The sequence below is a fragment of the Periplaneta americana genome, chromosome 12 (assembly GCF_040183065.1).
Source record: "Periplaneta americana isolate PAMFEO1 chromosome 12, P.americana_PAMFEO1_priV1, whole genome shotgun sequence".
NCBI lineage: Eukaryota > Metazoa > Arthropoda > Insecta > Blattodea > Blattidae > Periplaneta > Periplaneta americana.
Window position 1 is genome coordinate 41492549 of NC_091128.1, and position 13403 is coordinate 41505951.

Below are 13403 nucleotides of genomic sequence, written 5' to 3' on the forward strand. Positions count from 1 at the left end.
CTTAAATCTTGGTTTCAATCACATATGATCCATAACTCTTTCCCCTTTCCCTTCCCCTCCCCCTCCACCTCCTCCTAAGCAAGCAATTTTTTAGATTGATAAGAAATTAATTATAGATTTTCCAGGAATACAGTATTTTCACCTTAGCATTTGATTTTTAGCTACTAAATTCCATTGATAATTGAAACTAATTTTTTAGTTAGTTATTCAGCGACGCTGTATCAACTACTAGGTTATTTAGCGTCAATGGGATTGGTGATAGCGAGATGTATTTGGCGAGATGAGGTCGAGAATTCGCCATAGATTACCTGGCATTCGCCTTACAGTTGGGGAAAACCTCAGAAAAAACCCAACCAGGTAATCAGCCCAAGCAGGAATCGAATCCTCGCCCAAGCGCAACTTCAGATAGGCAGGCAAGTACCTTAGCTGACTGAGCTGCGCCATTAGCTCTAATTTTATTTTTTGTAATTCACTTCACAGACTCATGAAAAATAGTATTTTGCTTTTATTTTGATTTTAGTTCCTTTCTTCAACATATCAGCTATCAGAGGTAGACTTGACTGCCCTGAAGATGGAAGCTGTACGTGGTTCCAAAACATTGAAAATGTTAAGTTCGAGGACACAGTGGAATACCTAAAAGTTTATCTCTGATCACATTCACCGTGAATGTCTAAAAACACATATTTCACATATAAGCTACCTCATTATCATTATGTTCTTCATTTCAGATAATATAGTTGCATTCATGATCTGAATTGCAGCTTTAGAATCAGACAAAAGAATTATGTTTTTGCATTTACATAAAAAAATAATAATAATTTTGATTTCAGTGCCGCTGTCAAAATGTGTTGTATATTTTCCAACAATTTTTTAGAGAAGAAAAAGAACTAATAAGTAGGGACCGGATTTTTATGTAATATCAAGGTGTGAAATACGTACATATTTATGTAAGAAAAATAAGCTGAATATGTACCAAAATATGTAAAATCATGAATATATTTAATATCAATATCTGCGTTGGTTTGTATTGTTAAGCCTAGATATTTGTAGTCTGGTACAATTTTTAATTTTCTGTTCTTCATGACGATTTCTGCTGTTTCTGGTGCTCTTCCGCCATTTCTGAGTATCATTTTTTATTGGGTTATTTTACGACGCTGTATCAACATCTAGGTTATTTAGCGTCTGAATGATATGAAGGTGATAATGCCGGTGAAATGAATCTGGGGTCCAGCACCGAAAGTTACCCAGCATTTGCTCGTATTGGGTTGAGGGAAAACCCCGGAAAAAATCTCAACCAGGTAACTTGCCCCAACCGGGATTCGAACCCGGGCCACCTGGTTTCGCAGCCAGACGCGCTGACCGTTACTCCATTCTGAGTATCATCATTTCTGTCTTGTTCACATTTATATCAAATTTGTTTTCATTGCACCATTTTACCATAATGTTTATTGCTTCTAAGGTCTTTAAACCCACTGCTATGTCGTCCGCTTATGCGTATGAGATTATTCCCTTCTTGATTTTTACAATACAAGGTAGTTATATGAGAAAGGTTGCCTTTTGTTCACTCATATTTACAGTGGGTGGTAAGCGGTGAGTGCTTCTTCTACTTCCTAGAACTCAGATGTTATGTTTCGTCCTGAAATATATCTTTTCTCGGGTACGTAAAAAGGCTTATTTCAAATTGTAAACTTCCCCAGCAGCAGTTTTCTCTTTCCTTTTAAAGAAGTAAAAATGAATAAAACCCTAAATATGTAGATTTATGTAATACCAAGCCATAATATGTAATGTGGGGTAAATATGTAAAAATATGTAGTATCAAATTTTAATATATCAATGGTAATTACAAGATTCGCAAAGATTTGTTACTTATATAAGGTTAGGTTCAAAGGAATATAATATGTAATTACATAAAAATCCGGTCCCTACTAATAAGTTGCACCTCCTCTTGCTCCTTCTTCATCTGTGCAAATGTACAGCCAATCATTTGGAAATTATATTCTGTTAATTGTTTATAGTGTAATGTTCTTTTGCTTCTTCAGGGTTTATATCTGCTCTGTTAAAGATTTCATCTGTATAAAGGAAACATTCAGGGGCGTAGCGTCCATGGATGTGGGAGATGTGTTACATACCCTGCAATTTCCTTCAAGGTGACTCTGAATTATGAATTATAATATTGTAACATATAATCGTTTTCGGACAGATCAAGTTTTCCCAGAATGTTTGATTTTGAATTCGCACTATGTTTTAATCACCTTGAACAGAAGGCGCGACCATTAGTAAGAATTATACTGTAACTCTATGGGCACGACCTGCTTGATGTTTAAAAACACTTCGCAACGTCACAACGACATCTGTTGTCAGCCCGAGGAAACTCGTGCAGTGAGCATGCTCATGACCCTGGGGATGTATAGCGTTGTAATACATATTGTCGTATAGTCATGCCTGTATTATAATATTATTTCCAGTGACTTATAAAGAATGATGAGCGAGTTATTTGTTCCAAAATATTACTCTTTTCCTTTGTGAACACTGAAGACTGCTTTGAAAGCTTAATTGTTTAGTGTTGAAATAAATTATTTAAGTTAAGATCTTTGTGTCACGCGTCTATGGGCTCAAGCCTTGCCTACGAACGGCTCAAGATATGTACGCTGACAATATACATCCAAGAGGTCACGCAGTGAGTGAAAGGGAAATTGTTTCGTGTTCATTGTCGCAATGCATCAAATATGGAAACAAATAGTTGTATAATCGACAAATTGAAGGTAAGGAGCTTCCAGACTTTAACGTTCTGTGAAAAAGAAGACATAATTAAAGCAGGCCCTTCAAAACCAGTACTGAATATCACTACGAACATAAAAAAGTGTGTAAGACATTTTAATGTAAAGATTTATGAAAGTGAGTCATGGCTGTGCGGTTGTAAGACTTTAAACAAACTGTTTTGCTGGCCTTGTCTTCTCTTTTCTAATGAAAAGTCCATTTGAAATACCAATGGCTATGAAGATTTAAATAATATTTATAAGGCAGCCAAGAAACATAACTATTCTTGTAACCATATAATATTTGAAACAAATGACTAAAAATGTTTAGGGAAACTCCAAGGAGAGCCACCAGCGTAACTCAGTCGGCTAAGGTGCTTGCTTACCGATCCAGAGTTGCAATCAGGCGTGGGTTCGATTCCCCGCTTGCACTGATTACCTGGTTGGGATTTTTCCAAGGTTTTACCCAACCATAAGGTAAATGTCAGGTAATCTACGGCGAATCCTCAACCTCATCTCGCCAAATATCATTTCACTATCACCAACTTCATCAACGCTAAATAACCTCGTAGTTGATACAGCGTCGTTATATAACCAAGTAAAAAAAACTCCAAGGATAGTAAACGTGAGTTTATTAAAACACTTTTCAGTGTGTCTATTATTTGTCGATGTTTTACTAGGTACGTAATATACTTGTAAATTTGTATTAGCAAGGAAGATATATGCAGTGTTTATACTTACTTACTGGCTTTTATGGAACCTGGAGGTTCATTGCTGCCCTCACATAAGCCCGCCATTGATCCCTATCCTGAGCAAGATTAATCCAGTCTCTACCATCATATCCCACCTCCCTCAAATCCATTTTAATATTATCTTCCCACCTACGTCTCAGCCTCCCCAAAGGTCTTTTTCCCTCCGGCCTCCCAACTAATACTCTATATGCATTCCTGGATTCACCCATATGTGCTACATGTCCTGCCCATCTCAAACGTGTGTTTGTGCAGTGTTTATATTACATGATACAATTGTATTTGGTATATACGCTATGCTGGATACAGATATGGGAAATTCCATTTTCAAACTATATTAACTGGGTTGGTGGTGACATGATTTTTTCTCGTTGCCAAACTTTCAGAACGGCCCCGAGGTTCACTCAGCCTCCTATAAAACTGAGTACCGGGTCCTTCCCGGGGGTAAAAGGCGGTCAGAGCGTGGTGCCGACCACACCACCTCATTCTAGTGCCGAGGTCATGGAAAGCATGGTGCTCTACCTCCATGCCCCCAAAGTGCCTTCTGGCATGTTACAGGGATACCTTTACCTTTTTTTTTTTTACCTGGGTTACATACCCCAGTTTGAAAACCAGGCTACGCCACTGGAAACATTTCACTTTGAAGTTATTAAATGAATTAATTACATTAAGAAATTCATTTGTTTCTTAAAATAAGTAGAAAGAATTGAAATGACTCCTTGAAAAAAACATACCTTCACCTGATGGAAAGACAATGATCAATATGCTTCTAAGCTAAGTTAAATGGTACAATCAATAATGAGTTAGTATGTATATTGGTACGTACCAAGCATTTGGGTTATTTCCAATAATCTGGTTGTTCGAATCTGGAATTCCACTGCACCATTTCTGAGGGGAACAAAAATATTTTATTAGCCTGGTTTGAATATTTACAGAAAGAAATCATAAGTACAGTGTGACTTGTCTTTAAGTTATCTGATTATTTAATTGAAACATGCGTGAAAAAAAAGAAGAAAGAAAGAAAGAAACATTAACACCTACAATTTTTCTGTAACTGTAACAATGCGTTTTTTGTTTAAGCAAAACGGGAAGCACTGCACCAAGACCATTCTTTTATTACATTTGCTTTACCTTCACTAGCAAATCGAAACACTTCTTTACGAGTTTGCTGCATGATCCATCATGGCAGAATGCGTATTTTGATCTTTTGCGATGTTTGTTATTGTTAAAATTGTCTAGTAATAATAATTTCCTGTCATTATCATGTAAGTCGAAAATATTTAACATGTTCGGTTCCTTTAAGGTTAACTTTATTACTGCAATAATTGCAATATTAATTGTCCACCATTTTGCAGTCAGCTGGCCGAATTGCGTTTTTTTCGTACCTTCAGAAACTCGAAACTAAATTTCTCAACGCAATACCACAGACATGACTGAGAGTGGAATACTATTACAGAACCTATGGCTGTAAGTCACATTAAAACATTTCAATTTATAAACAATGAGTATATTCCAGGCACAGAAATTCTCTCGTTCCCATGGCAACTGAAGCCTTGTAAGGTTCTACACTGCATACAAAATATGAGAAGAAAAGTGAATACTTTGGTTTGAGAAAGAAAAAGTAATCAAGAGAGTTGGTGATTCAACGAATAAATGAATTAAGTTTAATGGAGGGTGGATAGGATGGAACTCAATAGCAGCCACCTCCTCACGGTGAGTTGTGGCTTTATGAACCCTCTGACACATGTTCTGCCAACTAATGTCAGTTAAATTATACAGTTTAAATCCACAGAACAGTTCAGAGTTACAGTCTACAACATGCAAAGAGTTGCAAAATAATGGACATAAATACTTAAACTGTTAAAATTTCAATATGACTGCACATCGGTCAAACTTCCGTTTAGGACCTCCAAATTTGGTATGTACAGTAACTAGGCCCTAATGCAACATTTTTGCCCTACTACCAATCTGGATTCCAAAACAAATGTTAAACCCCATTTCTGAAACAGCCTAGTGTCTGCGATTCCTTTGATGACAAGGAAACACAATCAAATACATAGCACAAGAAAATGTTACAACCTAAACATAATAGACAACATCATAAGGAAGACAAAACAAAAACTCAACAAACACAAAACAAACACAAGAAATACATCACACTAATATACGAAAACAAAAACACACACAAGATAGCATCCTCATTCAGAAAACAGAAATACAACATAGCATACAGAACAGAAAACACACTACAAAGACATCTCAACACACAAACAAATAAATACAATCACACAGGCGTATACAAACTCACATGCAATAGTTGCGACAGTTTCTACATTGGACAGACAGGCAGATCATTCCAAACTCGATACAAAGAACATAATTAAAGCAATAACCAGAGGACACAATACATCTACATATGCCGAACACATAACTAATGCTAACCACACATACAGTAACATAAATACAGACATGGAAATCCTACACATACTTACTTACTGACTTTTAAGGAACCCGGAGGTTCATTGCCGCCCTCACATAAGCCTGCCATTGGTCCCTATCCTGAGCAAGATTAATCCAGTCTCTATCATCATATCCCACCTCCCTCAAATCCATTTTAATATTATCTTCCCATCTACGTCTTGGCCTCCCCAAAGGTCTTTTCCCCTCTGGCCTCCTAACTAACAATCTATATGCATTTCTGGATTCGCCCATACGTGCTACATGCCCTGGCCATCTCAAACGTCTGGATTTAATGTTCCTAATTATGTCAGGCACATACAACCCAAAAACCGAAAACTCAACACACTAGAACAATATGAAATATACAGACACACTAAAACACACCCTAATCAAATTCTCAACACTCAGATCAATTTCAGAACACACACTATTTGACTCAACTCTTCATCACACGAATGCACCCACACAACAGGCAGCGAAGTTGAGATAGCACTGAGATCTAGTAGGCTCTGAGGAGGGTGTCGAATAGTACCGAAACAGCTGTAAGCCGCACATGCTTACATAATTAACACGAGTAAGATCGCCATTTAATCAATTATGCATATTCAAGTGTTAAAAGTACTGGGTGTTCATTTCAAAGTGTGTCATGACGTCACTGTTGTTGGGTCACCGATTTGAAGCGAGTTTCAGTTTATATGTTAGAGAAGTTGCCTATTATTTAAGGCGTTCTTCAATCTGAACTTGAGAACGTGTACGGTATAACTTGAACGTCGTAGCAACAGATGGCGGTCTGTATGGTCTGTGTGCTACCATAACCTCTTTCGAACTGTGTTTTGCGCCGGCAAGTCGTACGCAGGGTATTTGTTATCATCGGTTGCATACGGTAACATTCCACAACACAAATCAAATGCTCCGTGTCCATGTTGACCGTCGAAGTTAATGTCAACAAATACGTAAGTAATCGTCTTAACCCTCTCCCCATATCCCGACAGTACGTATTTCCAAACAGTTCACATTCCTGCCACTACCGGCGTTACCGTACGTATCGGCACGTACTCTTCAGAATGAACGCCGTACTTGCTAGCCAACTTCTCTGCCTCTTAGATTATACACCTGAGCTGCGGAAGTGTAGGAAGATTGAATTCTCTAGGCTCATCAGCTAGCCACATGACGGCATACAGCGAGCCAAGACACATTTTGAACTGAACACCCAGTAGTGTACGAAAGATTCAACATGGATGTGAATTTGTTGTCTGTTGAAATTAGAGGAGTGTAGAATTCAAGTAGGTTTATTTTCTTTGCATAATGAACAAGTTAAGCACCATAATCTGAGATTAGTAAAGATCAGACTAATGACAATAGAATTGACATACAGTGGTACAAAGAAAAGTCGCAAAATTGCCTAAAATTACTGAAAATGAGAGAGAGAGAGAGGGGCGGAGAGGGAGAAAGAGGAGAAAGGGGTAGAGGGATAGGGGAGGAGGGGGAAAGGGAAAGGGAGAGTGAGAGGGTGGGTGGCGTGAGGGAGAGAGAGCAGGAGGGAGAGGGGACGGGAGAGAGAGGGAGGGGGAATGAGGGAGGAAGGTTGAGGAAAGGGAAAGAGAGAGTGAGAGAGTGAGTGCGTATGTGTGTGTGTATAGCTATTTGTAGCTATTTATTATCAAACACTGATTTGATTATTTGATTAGTACATGAATTGTTTGATGTTATTTAATTATTTATGACCAGATTTTTCTCGATACTTCGTAGTCCTCACGTGATTTCCCCCTCCACAATTTTCAGACTCCGAATTTTGAGAAAAACGAGGTAAATTACGCCAGTAAATATGGTACAGTAGTATCCCTCAAAATATGTGGAAGATAACAACACGGCCTCACCTCTTGAGCCGGTCCACAGCATGAAGGGACGTGAGTGCTTGTAAGGCAGCTGAGTGCATGTCAAGTGAAAGTGAGTACGGGTGAGAGATCGCAGCGGACGTGAGCAGCTCTTCTACTCTCTGCTGCGTCGCCTTCAGGACAAATCTTTCAGAGCATGGGCGTGATGCAACCTGCAACATTTTCAAACATAACTAGAAACAAGATAAACAAAAATTTCTTGATATCCAGTACCAATACCAAGTCATTAGCTTTTTGCTCCAAACCTGTCAACAATGGAAAAAAAATACTGTCACGCCAGAACATAATTATTCCGAAATTACAAAACAGCAGAATTTTCTCAGAAATGTTGTTGTTGTTTTCTAATGCCAGGCATTTGACAACGAAGTCATTTGACCTCTTGCACTCCAATATTTTTCAAAGATATTATCATGACCAGCCACTGAAGCACAGATTTTGAGATGTTCCGAATCCATTTCTTGGTTTGAGTTGCACAATGGACAGTTAGGGGACTTGAAAAATGGCAAGTTGTAGCCAATTTAAGTGAACACCATATTTTAACATTTTGGTGGCTACTTCATTCACACACAACCCCCAGAATGTCTGGAGGACCACAACTGCTGTTGGTCGACGGGTCCATTGGACCTAGCTGGGAGAACTTGTTGATCACCAGCTTTCCCTCCTTAAGCCACTGGAGGACGATTTTAGTGCCATAGCTTTCTCAGAAATGTAATCTGTAGTATCTGGGACCCTGGTTCTTGGGTTTTGACCTTTTTTATTCTTTTAATACAGTAGAACATCTATTATCCATGGTAATGAAGGGGGTGTCGTGAACAGTTAATCGAAAAAAATCAGATAATCCGTACTATGAAAGGTGTTCATAAACTAAGTGCATAATACAGTTTGGTCTTTTCTTTTAACAAGCTTGGTAGTGGATCATAAGTTCACTAATGTAAGTATAGTTTTAAACGACGAGTTTTTAATGGCCAAGAAAACTACTCATGACAGCTGTCTGTGGAAAGATAGGAATAGCAGAGTTCTCAAGTTGTAGATTTACAAATTCGATGCGCTTTATTTTTTGTTTTTCATTAAATGGCGCACAGTTGTAATTCCTATCTCGTATTGTGATGAGACAGTTTCTCATTTCCAAAACCACTCAATTGCTTTTTTTTTCTTAGCAAACACGTTTTCTTTTGACACTTGTGAAAGACATTTTGCACAGAAGTTAGACAGTATGACCACTCGAAAAGTAGATCATACTGCATAAGAGTAAAGGTCTGTAAAAAGCACTATGTAGAAAAAAATTTCGTACTAATATAATGTACAGTACTAATATTTTTTCTCCGAAACAAAAAGAACGAGAGACAAAAACAGTCGGATAATCCACTAATTGGTTAATAAGGTGACGGATAATCGGGATTTTACTGTATTTTGAAACTCTTATGTGTTTCACACATAACAGAATAAAATATATTAATTTTATTATATTGTAAGTGCATTGTTGCCCCAAAAAGTCCTTGTAGGTTGCAGAATTCATTGTTCCCTCACATCTTTGATTCCTGTATCATTTTACTATGGTTGCATTAGTAAATATTTCGCCATTCTGTTGAATCAATAAATATGGATGTTGCAATGCCCAAATTACATTTATTAAAGTAATGGATTGCCACTAGTTCAAACTCCTCTATGGGCTAAAAACTAATGTTTTGCCAGACAGACACAATTTTTTTTCTAATTTTATTGCAGACACTTGACTTTTGAGGTGGCCAGGTAGCACAGTTGGTAGAGCAGCTGGCTATGGATTGGAAGGTCCGGGGTTCGATCCCGGGTGGTGACGAGATTTTTCTCGTTGTTAAACTTCCAGAATGGCCCCAAGGTTCACTCAGCCGCCTATAAAATTGAGTACCGAGTCTTTCCCGGGGGTAAAAGGCAGTCAAAGCGTGGTGTCGACCACACCACTTCATTCTAGTGTCGAGGTCACTGAAAGCATGGGGCTCTATTTCCATGCACCCCCCCCCCCAAGTGCCTTCATGGCATGTGAAGGGGATATCTTTACTTTTTTACTTTACTTGACTTTTCGTCATTCACCCAGATGAAGCCAGTTTGTAGGCCAATTTACCGACAGTCGTTGCCCAGGATGTGCAACAGAAGGCTGGTTTACGCTACAGGTGAGGTGAGGTGAGGTGAGGTGAGGTGAGGTGAGGTGAGGTGAGGTGAGGTGAGGTGAGGTGAGGTGAGGTGAGGTGAGGTGAGGTGAGGTGAGGTGAGGTGAGGTGAGGTGAGGTGAGGTGAGGTGAGGTGAGGTGAGGTGAGGTGAGGTGAGGTGAGGTGAGGTGAGGTGAGGTGAGGTGAGGTGAGGTGAGGTGAGGTGAGGTGAGGTGAAGATTTGTGATTTGTTGGAATGCCACAGGGAAACCAAAACTTCTGAAGAAAATCCACAGGCTTGCCCAACACGTTATCAATAGGTGATACACCTGGATCCTCAGGAATATAGGTCCAGTGCTGTAACCACTAGAGATGTGTTTAATCTGAGTCCTGGTTACGTCGTTGTTTCATGCAAGCTACAAGGTAGTTTGAAAATGGCTTGGTACTGAAGTTCTGTTCAGCCTGATTACAATTAGATGGCAATGGCCTATCTATGGACTTCTAAAAAAACATATTGTTATATGCCAGTCACTGTTTCAAATAGATGGACAGATGCACAAAGACAAAGGCATACAGTATTTATGTGATTATAATATGAACCTTTCTTTAACAAAATATCACCTTGAAAACTGGAATGTGTATTATATTCGCATGCAAACACTCAGACTTTAAAAAATTTAAATTAATGCTCAATTTATGCTACGAGATATGGTAGGAAACATGTACACAACGTTTAATAACTGCGTATTTTTAAATAAATCGAAAGAATTTACCAACAATAAAATTACTGATGAAAGACTAGCATGATATTAGTCATTGTGAATCAATCTTCTGGCATCAACCCAGACCTGCTGACTGGAAGTTCCAGCTTTGATACTGCAAGTGAGGATGAATGTGATGTATAGCCTTTATAACCTGTCTTGACAATATAATTTCAATCTTGAGTGATTTTTAGCACAGGTGAGTATTATATGTCAGTAATTTTTTTAAGATGAAAAACTTGGTGAGCGTATTATATTCGATTAAATATGGTATGCTGCTTGTTATGGACGAGTACACCAAAATATGTTAGTTTTCTTCAAATCAGGACTTCAATCACTGTACCTTTTGTAGCACCTGGCAGACTGCTAGGTAGCCTTCCAGGAAAGGCTGCAGCAGATTGGACAGTAGAATCTGCAGCTTTGCATGGTTTCCCAGCTTCAACATGCCTGACTTTGTGGGCTCCACAACACTCAACACTTCTAACTGCTTCACTGCATCTTCAAATTCCTAAAATAAACACAATATTTTCTATACTTCGTACAATGAAAACGTAATAAATTTAAAAATGTACTCAAATGAAAGTACTTCAATACCTAATATTTTTTATGCTCGACCATGCCAAAATGTAGTAACTATACACCTGGTAGCAGACCTTTAATGCATGTCATTAAAGTACACCTACTCATTAAAGGTCAGGTCTTTCAGCCAATGACGACTCAGGTTACAACTGTTCAGCCAATGACAGGTCAGCTTTCTACCGTTATAAAACCGCAAGTATCGATTATTCTGGGATATGCAATCGAAAGAGAATTAGCGAAAAGTCACGGAGGCTGGAAATCCAATACTGTCGCAGAAGGTTATGTTCTGTTACTATAATAATTAGTGTTAATTGTAAATAATATTCAAATAAATTCAATTTGTCATCTCGTTTTTCAATGTCTAATTTTATTTCAATGTTATCTCTGTAGGTTTTTATGGCCTAGCAAGGTCACTGTGGACATCTGTTCCTCGGAAAAAATCAATACCTTCGTGTCTGCACACATCTCACAACATACGGGACATTGCTCCAGGTCAGATACAATAAAATTAATAATACCAAGTTAGAAACATGGTCGAGCATAAAAAGTCGTATGAAACTCGCCTATAATGGTAATTAAGAAGCTCGTATGAAAATTATGAAACTCGCTTGCGCTCATTTCATAAATATCCATACTCACTTCTTAATTACCTTCATTATAGGCTCGTTGCATAATGTACTATTCTATCTCGTGCATTATTTAACACTAATTTAACAAAAATATTTTGCCATCTAAAATAATTTCAACAATTCTCTAATGTCTCGTGTAAATCAGGGATGCAAAACTGGGAGAGAGAGGGGTTGAAGCATTGAGAAAGGATTGGTTCCCCTTCCACAGTCCACCGGCGTTGAATGACATCTCCGTGATCCATCGACAACTATATGGCAGATTACAAGAAAATGGTGCTCATCAATAAAATGACAAAGTATTTCCGACCACATAATAATTATAATTTATAACACTAAACTTAACCAACAAATTCGGATTAAATGCATTACATACCTAATGGTATGTAAATGAACACAATACGTTTATATGTATAAAAAATATGAAAATTCTTAAATGCACAATTTCTCATTTAAATTAAATTGGTTAAAGTGAACTGATGATAATATTAAATACTTAGGGAAAACATATTCTTGTCGTAGTTTTAACAGATTAGAGAAACTTTAATCATGAATAAAATTACTGAAGTACTTAACTTTCAAAACATATTGCTATAAAAATCATATTAAATATCTTGTTCTTGTATTAGTACTTAGGTCTATATAATACGATTATATGTGACAATTAAATCATCCACGACATTTTGAAAAGTAAGTTATAAAAGTTCATAACTTCTAGTTTACGTGAAGTTGACTATATTGATCTCATAATAAAAACTAAAACAAATCTAATTTCTCATGCGAATAAAAACAAAATTCACTGCTGTAATTAACTTAGCTTTCACTACAGCATGCATAAAATCTTTGCATTCTTTTTTGTTCACCACTTTCGTTATACTAGGCTATACTGGAGATTTATATAGCCTGAGGAAGGAAATTAGATGTACATTTATAAATTTAGAGCAGATGTGGGCATTTAAAGTGATGTGCCGTACTACTCTGATTGCTGCAACACGCATCACCTGTTAACGTAATACTCAGCAGTAGATCGCGTGAAGTATTGAAACACGGAACGTTAAGTAATTAACCCTTCGTTACTCGCGTTAAATTTCGTAACACCAGTCCTCACCTGGATTACAATGGTAATCCACATTTGTTTTTGTTTACAGACAAGGTTTAAACATTGCAATTAGATTTAAATGTTAAGAAATATATTATTTTCAGTTATTACAGTACTGAGAATGGATATGTTACGCATAACTGAACGTATTAAATATAAATATTGATAATGAAATATATTATAGTACACAAATTGCATTCAAGTGACATGTTTGCATAATATTTCCACACTGGACGTGTCTTTGAGTCATAATTTACTGTTACACCATAGTTATGAGTTAGTTCACTATCATCATAATTAAGTAGGATATCTAGCATTGTTGCTCACTTGCTGTTTGAAGGTCACCTGAACTCT

General features: G+C 37.5%; 1 protein-coding gene across 3 annotated transcripts in view; it reads right to left on the minus strand.

Moving 5' to 3' along the window:
- Gnpat (dihydroxyacetone phosphate acyltransferase) overlaps nucleotides 1-13403 on the minus strand; it is a 134567-nt gene that overhangs the window by 6750 nt on the left and 114414 nt on the right. For all 3 annotated transcript variants that reach the window (XM_069841141.1, XM_069841143.1, XM_069841142.1), the window contains exons 11-13: nucleotides 11089-11253; nucleotides 7843-8012; nucleotides 4332-4393 (exon numbers count right to left, since the gene is read on the minus strand). In XM_069841141.1, the coding sequence (XP_069697242.1) occupies nucleotides 4332-4393; nucleotides 7843-8012; nucleotides 11089-11253 (397 nt within the window). The remainder of the gene's footprint in view (nucleotides 1-4331; nucleotides 4394-7842; nucleotides 8013-11088; nucleotides 11254-13403) is intronic.